Below are 21,042 nucleotides of genomic sequence, written 5' to 3'. Positions count from 1 at the left end.
GTTTCTAAAGACACATCTGAACCTGTTCCAAATAACACCTACTGCTTCACTGATTCTGCAAATAAAAGCTAAAGAATAAATTTCTTACACATTCTTACTTAAGTATGAGATACAACAGGCAATCCTTTACAATTGGGAAACAGAAAATAACTCTGAAGGGGGAAATGTTAAGTTATTGTTTGGGGTCATATGATGTAGAGTTGGGAGAACGAAACTTTTTTCTCTTAAATTGATTACTTTTACTCAGTGAACACCATCCCTGGGTAGTAAATGCAATAGAAAAGCTTTGTGAACTTATATTTGGCACTGAATTACTGAAGAAAAGTCTCCAGTGTACGGTCCATACACAGCAGTATAAAGGCACTCATGGAAATAAGCAAGGTCCATCTTATCATGCGGGGGCCTAGAACCCCAAAGACTGTGGGATATTTCCAGGGCCCACAAGCACCCCATCCCTTCTTCAGAAACACTTCTAGCTATCACAGTCCCTCTAAGTGGCATCTCTTTAATGGGGGAAAAGCCACCTGTTTAACTATCACGTGCTTAAAATTTAAATACACACTGGGGAGATAATGATTTAAATTTATAGGAAGCCAAAAATGGCTGCTACATGTTATTTTCCTGAGAGCATGTTCTGACCAGGTGGGGTTTTAAAAGACAAAGGGGGATGCTGCCACAGAAGGGGAAAGGAAGGCCGTGAGTCTCAAAAGCAACCTTGCCCATTACAAGGAGTTTCCTAAATCAGTTTAAAGAGATTAGACTGTTAATAAAGTCAAACAGATTCCAACTCTGATCTGGAGATGCCGGTTGATGATAATTCAATAATTATAAAGTAAACACTTTCTTTCCACATCTCAGTAGACCTTGCTGGGCTATCCCTTGCGGCCCTGACCTTTACATCTTCCTTAGACAGGATTTAACCCATCTCTTTGGAGCTGTTTTAAAAATGCCCACAATTCTAAAAACATCAAACTCATAGAAAAACATGGTAGATTTGTAGTTATGAGGAGGTAGGGGGTTGGGGAGATGGTGAGATGTTGGCCAAAGATATACTTTCAGTATGAGATGAATAACTTCTGGGGAGCTATTATACAGCATGGTGACTGTATTTAATAATACTGTCTTATATATTTGACAGTGGCTAAGAGAGCAGGCCTTAAATGTTCTCAGCATGTGTGTGTAAATGACTGAGGTCATGGATATGTTAACTCACCTTAAAGTAGTGATCATTTCACAACATTTACATACATGAAATCACCATGTTGTACACTTTAAACATATACAATGTTATTTGTCAATTTTATCTGAATAAAGCTGGAAAAATATGTCCACAAATTATTTGATACAAATCAAAACAAATAGACTGTCAAAAGTAAAGGTGTGTGACATCCAAGAGGAGGTTATAAAAGACACTACGGATGCATCCTTGCTCTTTCCTGGATCTCTAGATACCATGTGATGAGGACAGCCAAGCAGCTCAGGGAGAGGCTCACATGGCAAGGAACTGAGGCCTTCTGCCAAGAGCCAGATGAGGGAACATCTTGGAAGAGGATCTTTGGCCTCAGTCTAGTCTTCAGATGACTGTAGCCTCATGAGAGACCTGGAACTAGAATCATCCAGCTAAGCTGCTCCTGAATCCCTGACTCCCCAAAACTGTGAGATAATAAATGATTATTGATTTAAGCTGCTAAATTTGGGAGGGGGATAATTTGTTATACAGCCATAGCTAGCTCATATACCCTTGGTAGGCTAGAACTAGAACTTTGAAACATTAGTGTCATCAAATTTGTTGTTTAGTTGCTAAATAGTGTCTGACTCTTTTGTGAGCCCATGGACTGTAGCCTGAGGGGCTCCTCTGTCCATGGAATTTCCCAGGCAAGAATACTGCAGTGGCTTGCCATTTCCTACTCCAGGGTATCTTCCTGACCCAAGTATCGAACCTGTGTCTCCTGTACTGGCAGCCAGGTTCTTTACCACTGAGCCACCAGGGAAGGCACCAGTGTCATCAATATTCAGGCCTTATTTCTCTGATCTTCCTTCCTGTCCTCTTTCTCCCTCGCTTACTCGGCTCTAGTCTTGCTAGCCTCTCTGCATGCCAGGCCCTCTTCTGCTTCTGTCTTTTGCGCTTGTGTTCAGTCTGGAATGCTCTTTCCCTGCATCTCTGAATGGCTGGCTCCCTCCCCTCTTTCAGGTTTCTAGTCATATGAACCTGTATCAGTGAGCCCTGCTTTGGCCACTCCTGCTTAAAATAGCAACAACCTACTGCCCCCCCGTGAGCACTACTCCCACTGTGTGCCTTATTTTTCATCACAGCACTTCTCACCAACAGATGTGTTTTTATTATTTTGTTTATTGACTATGTCTCCTCAGTAAGACAAGAGCTCCAGGGATTTCTGCTGGACCTCTCTCCAGCCTCTAGAATAGCATTTAAATATTTATTGCATACATGAAGGTCACATCCATCCGTTCCAAGGTTTTCCTTAAGACACTGAGTTGCTGTACAAAACCTCCTGGACCCTAAGGAAGGCTCATCCCTCAGCTCTCATCTCCTCTCTATTGATTCTTTCTCCTTGGCTTTAAACATGGTTGATAATCCCTTGACTGCCAAACATTCAGTTCCAGCCCTGACTGAACTCTCTCCAGAGTGTTGACGGCTTGTGTGCAATGCCCACTTGGATGTCTAATAGTTGCTTCAAACTTATCATGGACAAACCAGGAGCTTACCCTTCCCTTCCTACTCTGTTACCACCATAACACGCATACACACACACACACACACACACACACACACACACACTCTTTTACTTTCATTTTCCCGTCTCTGTAGATGGCACTAGCATTCAGCCCATTGATCAAACCTAAAATTTAGGAGTCATCCTCAATCCCTCTCTTTCCTTCTATTCCCACTCCCAACCCACGAGTGTGGTCTTCAGGTCTAACTTTACATTGTTTTTTAGGCTCAACCACCTCTCTTCACATCCGTTCCTGACATCTTTGTCCAAGTTACATCCTCTATCACTCAGGCTCTTGTGATAATCTCTACTTGAAGCCTCCTCTTCACTATTCCACTCCACACAATATCAAAGTGGTATTTTAAAAACATAAATTGGCCATGTCACTCCTCCACTTAAAATCTCAATAGTTTTCCATTGCACTTAGAATAAGACCCACATTTCTAACGGTTGCTTTAAGGCCCTTCATGCCTGGCCCCACTGCCCTTCCAGCCTCGCACTGCACAACTCTCCCATCGTTGGTCAAGCCCTAGTCATGCTGATCTTTCTCTTCTTGCATCAAGCTCATCTAAGCTCTACTGAAGGTCAGCACTTTTCCTTCCAAGGTCTACTGTTTCTGCAACTCAAGTCTTACAGTATCCAGGAGACCTGGCATAGGAGGTGGTTGTTCCAGGACTCTGGTGTGTGTGTGTGTTAATCTGAAGGATTAACAGAAGGGTAGCACACAAATGAAACATGGAGATCCTCAGCCTTGAGCCTGCCCTTGCAGGGGTAGATGCCAGGGGTGTTAAGATATGACAAATGTCAATAAGCAAGGCTTTGGATTTTATCTCATGTCAGTGTCTGGGGGTTGATGGTCAAACAGGATGTTGTCTACATCAGGGGTCCCCAACCCCCAGGCCACTGGGCTCATACCAGTTCACGGCCTGTTAGGAACCAGGCTGCACAGCAGGAGGTAAGCAGCGGGCAAAACTGAAACTACTTCCCCCCTACCACAGTCCTTGGAAAAATGGTCTTCCACAAAACCAGTCCCTGGTGCCAAAAAGGTTGGGGACTGCTGGTCTAAATGACATCATGGAAAATTATCAGTAACGACCTTAATTATATTAAGATTTAATAACTGTCAAAATGAGGAAAACAAATTGGTTCTGCTATATAACAATAATACAGTGAAAGTGTGAAAGTGAAAGTCGCTCAGTCGTGTCCCACTCTTTGCAACCCCATGGACAATACAGTCCATGGAATTCTGGAATACTGGAGTGAGTAGCTTTCCCTTCTCCAGATCTTCCCAACCCAGGGATTCAACCCAGGTCTCCTGCATTGCAAGTGGATTCTTTACCAGCTGAGCCACCAGGGAAACCCAAGAATACTGGAGTGGGTAGCCTGCCCCTTCTTCAGCGGAGACCCAGGAATCGAACCAGGGTCTCCTGTATTGCAGGTGGATTCTTTACCAACTAAGTCATCAGCAAAGCCAACAATAATACAAATTGTAATCATTTTCATTAGCCATAGAACATTTATGTCTAATTATTATGCAAGAGAATACTATGCTCATATAATTGTAAATGTCAATTAACTTGATTGTGAGTTTTATTTAATCACAATGGAAAATTATAATGTTTGCTCAGTCTCCATACTCTCTCTCAGTCATCAGCCCCTACTCTTATTTGCCTGTTCACAGGTTCAAAAGTTGGGGGAATACTTGTCACTGGTACCTTGGTTAAAGGAAGACAAGTTGTACCAACTATTACCATTCTCATCAGAAACACTGTTATAAACTACTCGGTTGGAAGTTTTGGCACAAGAAGTCCATGAGAGGCCTAAATGACTTGAGGCAAAATTACAAGATGTATAAACTCTGTATCAGGAAAAGCAGAACAAGTCAATTTGCCATGAGGACACGGATACTTCTGCAGATTGAGGGTGGGTTTTATTACTCTCACCTACTGTCACTCTGGCTGTCAACCTCTCCTTGTTCATTCAGATGTCTTCTGGCCCCCTTCATCCTCAGGATGGTTTTATAATAAGAATATCTCATTTTGACAAGTAGCAGTACTCACCATACCTCCTACCTCACCCCTCCCCTTCCTAATAAGCAAACCCAAAGTCTACATTTCCATTGCTATTTGCTAAACCCAATCCACCCTCCAAGGCTCAGTGATACATAAAAAATATCGACTCTCACTGGATTGTCAAGTCCTGATACTTGAGGCCAACAGTATTGTTTCTGACCCTCAAGATGTTTCTTCTGAATGCTGATTTTCCAGATACCTTCTGGTTAGTTAACTTCTGCAAGTACGTTACTCAATCTAATAAGACATGCCCTATTACTCAAAAGACCCGTTAGGGTGAGAGAGAACAGTTTGAATTAGGCATGTTGAGGTAATGCTGTGCCTTGAGCATTTAATTTTAAAAAATTTTTTGTATCAAACAGACCTAAATTCTACTTTCTTCATTTCTTTAAAAAAATTGTTTTTAATTGAAGGATAATTGATTTACAGAATTTTGTTGTTTTCTATCAAACCTCAACATGAATCAGCCATCAGTTCAGTTCAGTTCAGTCGCTCAGTCGTGTCTGACTCTTTGCGACCCCATGAATCGCAGCACGCCAGGCCTCCCTGTCCATCACAAACTCCTGGAGTTTACTCAGACTCACGTCCATCGAGTCGGTGATGCCATCCAGCCATCTCATCCTCTGTCGTCCCCTTCTCCTCCTGCCCCCATTCCCTCCCAGCATCAGAGTCTTTTCCAAAGAGTCAACTCTTCACATGAGGTGGCCAAAGTACTGGAGTTTCAGCTTCAGCATCAGTCCTTCCAAAGAAATCCCAGGGTTGATCTCCTTCAGAATGGACTGGTTGGATCTCCTTGCAGTCCAAGGGACTCTCAAGAGTCTTCTCCAACACCACAGTTCAAAAGCATCAATACCAACTCTCACATCCATACATGACCACTGGAAAAACCATAGCCTTGACTAGACGGACCTTTGTTGGCAAAGTAATGTCTCTGCTTTTGAATATGCTATCTAGGTTGGTCATAACTTTCCTTCCAAGGAGTGAGCATCTTTTAATTTCATGGCTGCAGTCACCATCTGTAGTGATTTTGGAGCCCAAAAAAATAAAGTCTGACACTGTTTCCACTGTTTTTCCATCTATTTGCCATGAAGTGATGGGACTGGATGCCATGATCTTCGTTTTCTGAATGTTGAGCTTTAAGCCAACTTTTTCACTCTCCACTTTCACTTTCATCAAGAGGCTTTTTAGTTTCTCTTCACTTTCTGCCAAAGGTATACATATATCCCCTCACTTTTGAACCTCCCTCCCATCCCCCCTCCACTACCACCCATCTAGGTTGATACAGAGCCCCTGTTTGAGTTTCCTGAGCCATTCAGCACATTCCCGTTGGCTATCTATTTTACATATGGTAATGTAAGTTTCCATGTTACTCTTTCCATACATTTCACCCTCTCCTCCCCTTTCCCCATGTCCATAAGTCTATTCTCCATGTCTGTTTCTCCATTGCTGCCCTGTGAATGAATTCTTCAGAACCATTTTTCTAGATTCCATGTATGTGCGTTAGAATACGATATTTACCTTTCTCTTTCTGACTCACTTGACTCTGTGTAATAGGTTCTAGGTTCATCCACCTCATCAGAACTGACTCGAATGTGTCCTTTTATGGCTGAGTAATATTCCATTGTGCATATGTACCAGAACTTCTTTATCCATTCATCTGTCGATGGACATCTAGGTTGCTTCCATGTTCTAGCTATTGTAAGTAGTGCTGCAATGAACAATGGGATACATGTGTCTTTTTCAACCCTGGTTTTCTCAGGGTATATGCCTAGGAGTGGGATTGCTGGGTCATACGGTGGTTTTATTCCTAGTTTTTTAAGGAATCTCCATACTGTCTTCCATAGTGGCTGTATCAATTTACATTCCCACCAACAGTGCAAGAGCATTCCCTTTTATCCACACCCTCTCTAGCATTTAGTTTATAGACTTTTTGATGATGGACATTCTGACTGCTGTGAGGTGATATCTCATTGTGGTTTTGATTTGCATTTCTCTAATAATGAGTGATATTGAGGATCTTTTCATGTGTTTGTTAGCCATCTTTATGCCTTCTTTGGAGAACTGTCTGTTTAGGTCTTTTTCCACTTTTTGATTGGGTTGTTTGTTTTTCTGGTATTGAGTTGTATAAGCTGCTTGTATATTTTGGAAATTAATCCTTTGTCAGTTGTTTCATTTCCTATTATTTTCTCCTATTCCAAGGGTTGTCTTTTCACCTTGCTTACAGTTTCATTTGCTGTGCAAAAGCTTTTAGGTTTAATCAGGGCCCACTTGTTTACTTTTGTTTTTATTTTCATTACTCTAGGAGATGGGTCATAGAGGATCTTGCTTTGATTTATGTCATCAAGTGTTCTGCCTATGTTTTCCTCTAAGAGTTTTATAGTTTCTGGTCTTATATTTAGGTCTTTAATCCATTTTATCTTTGTGTATGGTGTTAGGAAGTGTTCTAATTTCATTCTTTTACATGCAGCTGTCCAGTTTTCCCAGCACCACTCACTGAAGAGGCTGTCTTTGCCCCACTGTATATTCCTGCCTCCTTTGTCAAAATTAAGGTACCCATAGGTGCATGGGTTTATTTCTGGGCTTTCAATCTTGTTCCATTGGTCTGTACTTCTGTTTTTGTGCCAGTACCATACTGTCTTGATGACTGTAGTTTTGTAGTATAATCTGAAGTCAGGAAGGTGATTCCTCCAGCTCCATTCATTCTTCCTTCTCAAGACTGCTTTGGCTATTCAGGGTCTTTTGTGTTTCCATACGAATTGTGAAATTTTTTGTTCTAGTTCTGTGAAAAATGCCATTGGTAATTTGATAGGGATTGCATTGAATCTGTAGATTGCATTTGGTAGTATAATCATTTTCATAATATTGATTCTTCCTACCCAGGAACATGGAATATCTCTCCATCTGTTTATGTCATCTTTGATTTCTTTTGTTAGTGTCTTATAATTTTCTCTGTACAGTTCTTTTGTCTCCTTAGGTAAGTTTATTCTTAGATATTTAATTCTTTTTGTTGCAATGGTGAATGGGATTGATTCCTTAATTTCTCTTTCTGATTTTTCATTGTTAGTATATAGAAATGAAAGTGATTTCTGTGTATTGATTTTGTATTCTGCAACTTTTCTAAATTCACTGACTAGCTCTAGTAATTTTCTGATACTATCTTTAGTGTTTTCTATGTACAGTATCATGTCATCTGCAAACAGTGAGAGATTTACTTCTTCTTTTCCGATTTGGATTCCCTTTCTTTTTCTTCTCTGATTGCTAGGACTTCCAGAATTATGTTGAATAACAGTGGTGAAATTGGACACCCTTGTCTTGTTCCTGATCTTAGGGAAGATGTTTTCAGTTTCTCACCATTGAGGACGTTTGTATATTGCCCTTACTTTGTTGACATAGGTTCCTTCTATGCCCATTTTTTGAGGAGTTTTAATCATAAATGGCTGCTGAATTTTGTCAAAGGCTTTTTCTGCATCTATTGAGATGGTGATATGGTTTTTATCTTTCAGTTTGTTAATATGGTATATCACATTGACTGATTTGCATATATTGAAGAATCCTTGCATTCCTGGGATAAACCCAACTTGATCATGGTGTATGAGCTTTTTGATGTGTTGCTGAATTCTGTTTGTTAAAATTTTGTTGAGAATTTTTGCATCTATGTTCATCAGTGATATTGGCCTGTAGTTCTGTTTTTTTTGTGTGTTGTCTTTGTCTGATTTTGGTATCAGGGTGATGGTGACCTTGTAGAATGAGTTTGGAAGTGATCCTTCCTCTGCAATTTTTTGAGAGTTTTAGAAGGATGGGCATTTGCTCTTCTCTAAATGTTTGATAGAATTCTCCTGTGAAGCCATCTGGTCCTGGGCTTTTGCTTTTGCTGGGAGATTTTTGATCCCAGCTTCGGTCTCAGTGTTTGTAATTGGGTTGTTCATAATTTCTATTTCTTCCTGGTTCAGTCTTGGAAGATTGAACTTTTCTAAGAATCTGTCCATTTCTTCCAGATTATCCATTTTATTGACATATAGTTGTTCATAATAGTCTCTTATAATCTTTTGTATTTCTGCATTGTCTGTTGTAACCTCTCCTTTCTCATTTCTAATTTTGTTGGCTTGATTCTTCTTTTTTTCTTGATGAGTCTGGCTAAAGGTTTTTTGATTTTGTTTATCTTCTCAAAGAACCAGCTTTTAGTTTTATTAATCTTTACTATTGTTTCTTTAATTTATTCACTTATTTCTGCTCAGATCTTTATTATTTTTTTCCTTCTACTAATTCTGGGGGTTTTTTGTTCTTTTTCCAGTTATTTTAGATATAAAGTTAGGCTATTTGGTGTTTTTCTTGTTTCTTGAGGTAGGATTGTATTGCTATAAACTTCTCTCTTAGGACTGCTTTTGCTGCATCCCATAGGTTGTGAGTTTCTGTGTTTTCATTGTCATTTGTTTCTAGAAATTTTTTAATTTCCCTTTTGATTTCTTCAAGAACCTGTTGGTTATTCAGAAACATGTTGTTTAATCTCCATGTGTTTTTGTTTCTTACAGTGTTTTTCTTGTAATTGATATGTAGTCTCATAGCATTGTGGTTGCAGAAGATGCTTGATACCATTTCAATTTTCTTAAATTTACAGAGGTTTGATTTGTGACCCAAGATGTGGTCTATCCTGGAGAATGTTCCATGTTCACTTGAGATGAAGGTGTATTCTTCTGCATTTGGATGGAATGTCCTGAAGATACCAATGAGATCCATCTCACCTAATGTATCATTTAAGACTTGTGCTTCCTTATTAATTTTCTGTTTTGATGATCTGTCCATTGGTGTGAATAGGGTGTTAAAGTCTCCTACTTTTATGGTGTTACTGTCGATTTCTCCTTTTATGTCTGTTAGTGTTTGTCTTATGTATTGAGGTGCTCCTATGTTGGGTGCATAGATATTTACAATTGTTGTGTCTTCCTCTTGGATTGATCCCTTGATCATTATGTAGTGTCCTTTCTTATCTCTTATAATCTTCTTTATTTTAAGGTCTATTTTGTCTGATATGAGGATTGCTACTCCAGCTTTCTTTTGCTTCCCATTTGCATGGAATATATTTTTCCATCCTCTCACTTTCAGTCTATATGTGTCTTTAGGTCTGAAGTGGGTTTCTTGTTACACAGCATATATATGGATCTTGTTTTTGTATCCATTCAGCCAGTCTGTGTCTTTTGGGTGGAGCATTTAATCCATTTACATTTAAAGTAATTATTGATATATATGTTCCTATTGCCATTTTCTTGATTGTTTGGGGTTGATTTTGTAGATCTTTTTTCTTCTCTTATATTTCTTGACTATATAAGTCCATTTAATATTTGTTGTAAAGCTGATTTGGTGGTACTGAATTCTCTTAACTTTGCTTATCTGAAAAGCTTTTGATTTCTCCATCAATTTTGAATGAGATCCTTGCCAGGTACAGTAATCTTGGTTGTAGATTTTTCCCTTTGAGTACTTTAAATATATCCTGCCATTCCCTTCTGGCCTGCAGAGTTTCTGCTGAAAGATCAGCTGTTAAGCGTATGGGGTCTCCCTTGCAAGTTTCTTGTTGCTTCTCCCTTGCGGCTTTTGATATTCTTTCTTTTGTTTAGACTTTGTTATTTTGATTAGTATGTGTCTTGGTGTGTTTCTCCTTGGTTTTATCCTGTATGGGGCTCTTTGTGCCTCTTGGACTTGATTATTTCCCTTTTCTGTGTTGAGGAAATTTTCAACTATAATATCTTCAAAAATTTTCTCATACCCTTTCTTCTTCTCTTCTTCTTCTGGGACCCCTATAATTTGAATGTTGGTGCATTTGATATTGTCCCAGAGGTCTCTGAGACTATCCTCAGTTCTTTTCAGTCTTTTTACTCTATTCTGCTCTTCAGAAGTCGTTTCCACCATTTTATCTTCCAGCTCACTGATTCGTTCTTCTGCTTCAGATATTCTGCTATTGATTCCTTCTAGAATATTTTAAATTTCAGGAATTGTGTTGTCTCTGCGTGTTTATTCTTTAATTCTTCTAGGTCTTTGTTAATTGATTCTTGCATTTTCTCCATTTTGCTTTCAAGGTTTTTGATCATCTTTGCTATCATTATTCTGAATTCTTTTTCAGGTAGTTTGCCTATTTCCTCTTCATTTATTTGGACTTCTGTGTTTCTAGTTTGTTCCCTCATTTGTGTAGTATTTCTCTGCTTTTTCATTATTTTCTTTTTAACTTATTGAGTTTGAGGTCTCCTTTTCCCAGCCTTCAAGGCTGAATTCTTTTTTCCTTTTGGTTTCTGCCCTCTAAAGTTGGTCCAGTGGTTTGTCTAAGCTTCTTATAGGGTGGGATTTGTGCTGAGTTTTTGTTTGTTTGTTTTTCCTCTGATAAGCAAGGCTGAGTGAGGTGGTAATCCTGTCTGCTGATGATTGGGTTTGTATTTTTGTTTTGTTTGGACTTCCCTGGTGGCTCAGACAGTAAAGCATCTGTCTACAGTGCGGGAGACCCGGGTTTGATCCCTGGGTCAGGAAGCTCCCCTGGAGAAGGAAATGGCAATCCACCCCAGTACTATTGCCTGGAAAATCCCATTGACAGAGGAGCCTGGTAAGCTACAGTCCATGGGGTTGCAATGAGTCAGACACGACTGAGCGACTTCACTTTCCTTTCCTTTTTTCCTTTTGTTTAGATGAGGGGTCCTGCACAGGGTGTTATTGGTGGTTGGGTGATGCTGGGTCTTGTATTACAGTGGTTTCCTTTGTGTGAGTTCTCACTATTTGATACTCCTTAGTGTTAGTTCTCTGGTAGTCTAGGGTCTTGGAGTCAGTGCTCCCACTCCAAAGGCTCAGAGCTTGACCTCTGGTCAGGAACAAAGATTACACAAGTGGCTTGTTATGGCATTAAGTGAGATTAAAACAAAAATCCAAAAACAAGAAACCAAAGATGAACCCCAAATGGCAGTTACAAAATCAGGCAAATAATATTTAAATAATAGATATACATATATACATATACACCTATGAGCAAAGTCAAAACAGTCCAACAAAAATAAAGTAGATTGACCTGGCAAACAAAGGAAATCAAAAATTATATTTACAAGTTAAGAATAAAACTAACTAAAGCACAAACTGGAAAATAAAATTAAAGCAAGGTGCCAAGTGAGGAATAAAGTAATGAAAACAAAACTAACATATATGTTGAGAGGAAAGGAAAGAAAGAAAAGAAAGAAAGAAAGAAAAGATATGCAAAGTTAAATAGAGGTAGATGAAGAAGATTTACATACATTGAAGATTAACTGCAAGGGGAAAAGAACAGTAGGAAAGGCAAACAAAGGAATAAATGTAGAAAAAATATAAGAGGTTTAAGAACATTAAAAATTAAAATTATAAAATAGAGAAAAGAAAAAAAAAGGAAAACTCCACAGAACTGCAAAGGTCCAATGTAGAGGCAAAGGTTTATAACAACAATAAAAAGTGTGACTGAATATACACATATACATATACACCCATAAGCAAAATCAAAACAGTCCAACAAAAATAAAGTACAATAGATTGACCTGGCAAATTATATCTACCAGAACAAAACTAAGCAAGAGCGGTGGCTGCTCAGCGCAGGAATGGCCGAGAGGAGGTACCCCATGCCCGAGGACAGGTGCCGTAGCCGAGAGGAGATGCCCCACCTTCAAGGTCAGGAGTGGGGGCTGAGAGGAGATACCCAACATCCAAGGTAAGGAGCCGTGCTTTGCTGGATCAGCCGTGAAGGGATACCCCACATCCAAGGTAAGAGAAACCCAAGTAAGATGGTAGGTGGTGAGAGACGGCATCAGAGGGCAGACTGAAATGTGAAACCACAATCAGAAAACTAACCAATCTGATCACATGGTCCACAGCCTTGTCTAACTCAGTGAAATTAAGCCATGCCATGTGGGGCCACTCAAGATGGATGGGTCATGGTGGAGAGGTCTCACAGAATGTGGTCCACTGGAGAAGGGAATGGCAAACCACTTCAGTATTCTTGCTTGAGAACCCCATGAACAGTATGAAAAGGCAAAAAGATAGGACAGAGAAAGGGGAACTCCCTGGGTCGGTAGGTGCCCAATATGATAGTGGAGATCAGTGGAGAAATAACTCCAGAAAGAATGAAGGTATGGAGCCAAAGCAAAAACAACACCCACTTGTGGATGTGACTGGTGATACAAGCAAGGTCCGATGCTGTAAAGAGCAATATTGCATAGGAACCTGGCATGTTAGGTCCATGAATCAAGGCAAACTGGAAGTGGTCAAACAGGAGATGGCAAAAGTAAACATCAACATTCTAGGAATTAGCAAACTAAAATGGACTGGAATGGGTGAATTTAACTCAGATGACCATTATATCTAGTACTGTGGGTAAGAATCCCTTAGAATAAATGGAGTAGCCATTATAGTCACCAGAAGAGTCTGAAATGCAGTACTTGGATGCAATCTCAAAAACAGAATGATCTCTCATTTCCAAGGCAAACCATTCAATATCATGGTAATCCAAGTCTATGCCCTGACCAGTCATGCTGAAGAAGCTGAAGTGGAATGGTTCTATGAAGACCTACAAGACCTTTTAGAACTAACACTCAAAAAAGATGTCCTTTTCATTACAGGGGACTGGAATGCAAAAGTAGGAAGCCAAGAAACACCTGGAGTAACAGGCAAATTTGGCCTTGGAGTATGGAATGAAGCAGGGCAAAGCCTAATAGAGTTTTGCCAAGAGAACACATTGATCATAGCAAACACCCTCTTCCAACAACACAAGAGAATACTCTACACATGGACATCACCAGATGGCCAACACTGAAATCAGACTGATTATATTCTTTGCAGCCAAAGATGGAGAAGCTCTATACAGTCAGCAAAAACAAGACCAGGAGCTGACTGTGGCTCAGACCATGAACTCCTTATTGCCAAATTCAGACTTAAATTGAAGAAAGTGGGGAAAACCACTAGACCATTCAGGTATGACCTAAATCAAATCCCTTATGATTATACAGTAGAAATGAGAAATAGATTTAAGGGCCTAGATCTGATAGAGTGTCTGATGAACTATGGAAGAGGTTCGTGACATTGTACAGGAGACAGGAAACAAGACCATCCCCAAGAAAAAGAAATGCATAAAAGCAAAATGGCTGTCTGAGGAGGCCTTACAAATAGCTGTGAAAAGAAGAGAAATGAAAAGCAAAAGAGAAAAGAAAAGATACACCCATCTGAATGTAGAGTTCCAAAGAATAGCAAGGAGAGATAAGAAAGCCTTCCTCAGTGATCAATGCAAAGAAATAGAGGAAAATAACAGAATGGGAAAGACTAGAGATCTCTTCAAGAAAATTAGAGATATCAAGGGAACATTTCATGCAAAGATGGGCTCAATAAAGGACAGAAATCATATGGACCTAACAGAAGCAGAAGATATTAAGAAGAGGTGGCTAGAATACACAGAAGAACTGTACAAAAAAGATCTTCATGACCCAGATAATCACGATGGTGTGATCACTCACCTAGAGCCAGACATCCTGGAATGTGAAGTCAAGTGGGTCTTAGTAAGTATCACTACAAACAAAGCTAGTGGAGGTGATGGAATTCCAGTTGAGCTCTTTCAAATCCTGAAAGATGATGCTGTGAAAGTGCCACACTCAATATGCCAACAAATTTGGAAAACTCAGCAGTGGCCACAGGACTGGAAAAGGTCAGTTTTCATTCCAATCCCAAAGGAAGGCAATGCCAAAGAATGCTCAAACTACCGCACAATTGCACTCATCTCACACGCTAGTAAAGTGATGCTTAAAATTCTTCAAGCCAGACTTCAGCAATACGTGAACTTCCAGATATTCAAGCTCGTTTTAGAAAAAGCAGAGGAACCAGAGACCAAATTGCCAACATCCACTGGATCATTGAAAAAGCAAGAGAGTTCCAGAAAAACATCTATTTCTGCTTTATTGACTATGCTAAAGCCTTTGACTGTGTGGATAACAATAAACTGTGGAAAATTCTGAAAGAGATGGGAATACCAGATCACCTGACCTGCCTCTTGAGAAAGCTGTATGCAAGTCAGGAAGCAACAGTGAGAAATGCACATGGAACAACAGACTGGTTCCAAATAGGAAAAGGAGTACGTCAAAGCTGTATATTGTCACCCTGCTTATTTAACTTATATGCGGAGTACCTGATGAGAAACTCTGGGCTGGAAGAAGCAGAAGCTGGAATCAAGACTGCCAGGGGAAATATCAATAACCTCAGATATGCAGATGATACCACCCTTATGGCAGAAAGTGAAGAGGAACTAAAAAGCCTCTTGATGAAAGTGAAAGTGGAGAGTGAAAAAGTTGGCTTAGAGCTCAACATTCAGAAAACTAAGATCATGGCATCCGGTCCCATTACTTCATGGCAAATACATAGGGAAACTGTGGAAACAGTGTCTGACTTTATTTTGGGGGGCTCCAAAATCACTGCAGATTGTGATTGCAACCATGAAATTAAAAGACTTGCTTGCTCCTTGGAAGGAAAGTTATGACCAACCTAGACAGCATATTAAAAAGCAGAGACATTACTTTGTCAACAAAGGTCCATCTAGTTAAGGCTATGGTTTTTCCAGTAGTCATGTATGCATGTGAGAGTTGGACTATAAAGAAAGGTGAGTGCCGAAGAATTGTTGCTTTTGAACTGTGGTGTTGGAGAAGACTCTTGCGAGTCCCTTGGACTGCAAGGAGATCCACCAGTCCATTCTAGAGATCAGTCCTGGGTGTTCATTGGAAGGACTGATGTTGAAGCTGAAACTCCAATACTTTGGCCACCTGATGAAAAGAGCTGACTCAACTGAAATGACCCTGATGCTGGGAAAGATTGAGGGCAGGAGGAAAAGGGGAAGACAGAGGATGAGACGGTTAGATGGCATCACCGACTCAATGGACATGAGTTTGGATAAACTCTGGGAGTTTGTGATGGACAGGGAGGCCTGGCGTGCTGCGGCTCATGGGGTCGCAAAGAGTCAGACACAACTGAGCGACTGAACTGAACTGAACAAAACTAAAGTACAAAGTGGAAAACAAGATTAAAGCAAGGTGCCAATTGGTGTATAAAGCGATGAAAATAAAATTATCAAATGTGTTGAGACTAAAGGAAAGGAAGAAAAGAAAGAAAGAATTGATATGCAAAGCTAAATAGAGGTAGATAAAGAAGATTTATATATATATTAAAGATTAACTGCAAGGGGAAAAGAACAGTAAGAAAAGCAAACTAAGGAATAAATGCAGAAAAATAATAATAGGTTTAAAAAACTAAAATTAAAAAAAAGAGAAGAGAAACAAAGAAAACAACTCCCCAGAACTGCAAAAGCCCAATATAGAGCTAGAGGTTTATAACAACAATAAAAAATGTGACTGAGGAAAAAAAAACAACCTTAAAAGCTAGTTAGATTTCATAGTGCCAATAAAATCAACAACTACAACAGAAGCGGGGAAAAAAGAAAAAAAAAAAATCCAAAAGAATCTACAGAACAAGTCAAAACATAAGAAAATAAATGTTTTTCTTGAGTCACTGCTGTCAGAGTCCTTTCCATTGCTGGGAGTCACAGGCCACTTCACCTCCCTAGGATGCCCTCTAACACTGTGCTGATCTCTGGACCTGCTGTGGGGGCAGCTCAGATTCTAATCTGCTCCTATTCTGTGTTCTTGCCTCCAATGTCCACAGCAATCAGAACTAGTGCATTTTGTTTTGCAGGGGCTCTCAATGAGCTTTTATATATTCCACAGACACAGTGTCTGCCTAGTTGATCGTGTGGATTTAATCTGCAGTTTGTACAGCTGGTGGGAGGGTTTTGGGTCTTCTTCCTTAGTCACACTGCCCCTGGGTTACAATTGTGGTTTTATTTCCACTTCTGGATATGAGTCATCCGCTGGAGTTTGCTCCTGAGGCTGCCCTGAAGGACTTGGGTTTGCCCCTGTGAGGGCCAGGTGTGGAGGTAGTACAGCTGCTTGAGTCGCAGGGGTTCTGTCTGGGGAGACGCTATGGTGATGGGGGGAGAGAGGCTATGGTGATGGCTCCCCCCACTACTCATGACTCAGCAGCATCAACCTGCTTCCATGGCTGCTGGCTTTCCTCCACGGGCACTTCCCACCACAATCTCCTTCCTCACATTCCCTTGATCTGTCTCTCCACAGTCAACAGCAGCCCTTGCCCTGGGATTGCTCCACAATCCCTAAACTCCAGCTTCCAGCCACTATGCCATCTAGGGTATGTATGGCTGTGGCAAGGACTGTCTGATTCTCATTCCATTTAGGCTGTTTCCCTCTGAGCCTTAATGTTTCTCCTCTGACTCAGACAACTGTCCGGATGTGGGGATCAGACCCCTGCTTCAGTTCCCCCACCAGCTGAGGGCAGGTCCAGTCCTACTAACGCTCCCGTTTTCCCCCTAGTTCCTTCGTCCTACCGAGTTTCAGGTGGGTCTGTATATTCTTTTCTGCTGATCAGGTACTCCTGTCCACTCTCAGCTGGTGTTCTGCATGCAGTTCTGTGTCTGAAGGTGTATTCCTGACACATACGTGGGGAGAGATGTACTCCATGTCCACCTACCCCTCTGCCATCTTGTTCCTCAAGCATTTTAAACTGATGGTCATCTTGTCAAGTGGAAGTGATGGTTGCTTCTCCTATGCACTTTATGTTCAATTTTGTACCAAAATTCACTGCTTCGAAACTGCCAGTTAGCTGAAAAAACTTTCTGATTACATTTTCAGTCTCTTTCCATGCTTAATCTAAAAATCATTCAAGTGACATGCATTTTAGGCAACAGCATACGCCTACTGATTACTTTCCCAAAATCAGATTTTCAGGGTACAGGTGGGGAGTCTCAGAAAAACCTGTGTATAGGATTTGCCAAAACTTTTGAATGGAGAAGAGGACAGGATCATTACATAATTAACTCAGCCACATTCTACAAAGCCTGAGGTGCCAGAAAAATTGAAGTGACAACAATAAAACAAAAGAACAAGATGCAACGGCAGAAAGGGTTTTGAGTCAAATTTCTCTCTCAAAAATGTCACCAGTTATCAGTCTCTCCAAAGCAAAAATAAACAAATGGGACCTAACCAAACTTACAAGTTTTGCACAACAAAGAAAACCATAAACAAGATGAAAAGACAAATTTGCAGACTGGGAGAAAATATTTACAAATGATGCAACCAACAAGGGCTTAAATTCCAAAATACATAAACAGGTCATAAAACTCAACGACGACAAAACAAACAACGAAAAAGGGTAGAAGATGTAAATAAACATTTTTCGAAGGAAGACATACAGGTGGCCACCAGGCACATGAAGAGATGTTCAATTCTGCTAATTACTGCTACTGCTAAGTCGCTTCAGTCATGTCCGACTCTGTGCGACCCCATAGACGGCAGCCCACCAGGCTCCCCCGTCCCTGGGATTCTCCAGGCAAGAACACTGGAGTGGGTTGCCATTTCCTGCTCCAATGCATGAAAATGAAAAGTGAAAGTGAAGTTGCTCAGTCGTGTCCGACTCCAGCGACCCCATGGACTGCAGCCCACCAGACTCCTCCGTCCATGGGATTTTCCAGGCAAAAGTACTGGAGTGGGCAAACTAAAACTGCAGTGAGGTACCACTTCACTAAATGGCCATCACTAAAAAGTCTACAGACAACAAATGCTGGAGAGTGTGTGGAGAAAATGAAACCCTTCTACACTGTTGGTGGGTAAGTAAGTTGGTACAACTACAATGGGAAACAGTTATGAAGGTTCCTCCAAAAACTAAAGACAGAACTACTGTATGATCCTGCAATCCCACTCCTGGACATATATTCAGACAAAACTACAATTCAAAAAGATACATGCACCCCAATGTTCATAGTAACACTATTCACAAAAACCAAGACATGGAAACAATCTAAATGTCCATCAACAGATGAATGGATACAGAAGATGGGTAATGTACACAATGGAATACTACTCAGCCATAAAAAGAATGAAATAACGCCATTTGCAGCAACATGGATGGATCTAGAGATGACCAAACTAAGCGGGGTTAAGTCAGAAGGAGAAAAAGACCATGTGATATCACTTATATACAGAATCTAAAATATGATACAAATGAACTTATCTATCAAACAGAAGTAGACTCCTAGACATGAAGAACAGACTTGTGGTTGCCAAGTGGGAGGGGAGTTGGGGAAGGAACATATTGGGAGTTTGGGATTAGCAGATGTAAACTATAATATATAGATAGAATGGATAAACAACAAGGTCCTACTGTATAGGACAGGGAACTATATTCAATATTCCACTGATAAACCATAATGGGAAACAATTTTAAAAAGAATGTATATTTACCTATATGTATATATAGATATACATACCTATATATATAAAACAGAATCACTTTTCTGTACAGTAGAAATTAATACACTGTAAATCAACTATAATTCTATAAAAATTTCACCAGTTAATGTTAGTCTGGTGTGCAAAATTAGTGCTATGAGAAGCAGTCCACAAAGTGTATTATCACCAGAACAATCACTTTCAGATTTTATTTTAAATATGTCTATAAGGAGTAGCTTTGCTTCCTATGTATAAGCATAATTAGGTATAATGCATAAATGAATTTTAATTACAATATTTTAATGTAACATATAATTTAAATTATTATATTTACATAGATAGAAATAAAATAGAATATAACTTGTTTAAAATGTGAAACGTGAGGTTTATGGATCACAAAATGTTTAGTATCTCTGTTAACAAATGCTGACTTAAATTTGCAAAACCACATATATTTCAGAATGTCAAAAGCAGAAGATATCAAACTTTACTAAAAAGTATTAAAGGGTAAATATATATATATATATAAAGATAAAATGAATAGTCTGCACTAATGGACATCAAGAAAATAAGCTTTAATTACACTATATATATATATATATCCTAGATTAAATCTTCATTCAATGAAGCATTTCTTTTGGCCTTACCTTTTTTGAGACAAGGAAATTTAAACAATTTAACCAGTCCAAAATCATCTCCAGACACCAACACTGAACTGTTGTAATTTGCATCCACTGAGTTGATGTCAGTGACATCAGTGTATTTTGGCCAAATTCCACTCACTTCTGGGCCTTTCACACATGTCCAGGAGGCCCAGGGAATCCCTTTGATTTCTTCTTTACTCGTTAAAGACTTCCCAGCTGAAAATAATCAATATACTTCAATATAATGCTACATGTAAATAAAAATCATGTTGAATTTACTTATTAATTTTTCTCAAAGAAGTCTAAAACCTTTGTTTTAAAATGTTTATAAACTAAGGAAACTATAAATTATAATCTCTTTCCCCAACTGGTGATTTTTTCCCTCCAGCAGGGTTTAAAGAAAGCACATGCTCAAAACTCAAGATATGAGAAAGGAAATGATCATTGTACTGAAATCTAATGTCTCAAACTACCAAAGAAAGGCAATGCAAAAGAATGCTCAAACTACCACACAATTGCACTCATCTCACATGCTAGCAAAGTAATGCTCAAAATTCTCCAAGCCAGGCTTCAGCAATACGTGAACTGTGAACTTTCAGATGTTCAAGCTAGATTTAGAAAAGGCAGAGGAACCAGAGTTCAAATTGCCAACATCCATTGGATCATGGAAAAAGCAAGAGAGTTCCAGAAAAACATCTACTTCTGCTTTATTGACTATGCTAAAGCCTTGAACTGTGCGGATCACAACAAACTAAATTCTTAAACAGATGGGAATACCAGACCACCTGACCTGCTTCCTGATAAATCTGTATGCAGATCAAGAAGCAACAGTTAGAACTGGACATGGAACAACAGACTGGTTCCAAATAGGAAAAGGAGTACGTCAAGGTTGTATACTGTCACCCTGCTTATTTAACTTATATGCAGAGTACGTCATTAGAAATGCTGGACTGGATGAAGCACAAACTGAAATCAAGATTTCCAGGAAAAATATCAATAATCTCAGATATGCAGATGATACTACACTTATGGCAGAAAGTGAAGAAGAACTAAAGAGCCTCTTGATGAAACTGAAAGAGGAAAGTGAAAAACTTGGCTTAAAACTCAACATTCAGAAAACTAAGATCATGGCATCCAGTCCCATCACTTCATGGCAAATAGATGGGGAAACAATGGAAACAGTGACAGACTTTATTTTGGGGGGCTCCAAAATCATTGCAGATGATGACTGCAGCCATGAAATTAAAAGACTTGCTTGCTCCTTGGAAGAAAA

General features: G+C 39.6%; 1 protein-coding gene across 6 annotated transcripts in view; it reads right to left on the bottom strand.

The window, feature by feature from the left end:
* The window catches only part of EML6 (EMAP like 6), a 285,324-nt gene that overhangs the window by 109,678 nt on the left and 154,604 nt on the right, over positions 1-21,042 (bottom strand). For all 6 annotated transcript variants that reach the window (XR_003513347.1, XM_027555299.1, XM_027555300.1 and 3 more), the window contains exon 11: positions 19,773-19,985. Coding sequence is in view for 5 of the 6 variants with exons in the window: in XM_027555299.1 (XP_027411100.1) it covers positions 19,773-19,985 (213 nt within the window). In the remaining variant the exon portion in view is untranslated. The remainder of the gene's footprint in view (positions 1-19,772; positions 19,986-21,042) is intronic.

Source organism: Bos indicus x Bos taurus, chromosome 11 (genome assembly GCF_003369695.1).
Source record: "Bos indicus x Bos taurus breed Angus x Brahman F1 hybrid chromosome 11, Bos_hybrid_MaternalHap_v2.0, whole genome shotgun sequence".
In the NCBI taxonomy this organism is placed as follows: Eukaryota; Metazoa; Chordata; class Mammalia; order Artiodactyla; family Bovidae; genus Bos; species Bos indicus x Bos taurus.
Note: the sequence above shows the minus strand (reverse complement) of the source record. Positions and strands in the feature narration are given on the sequence as shown.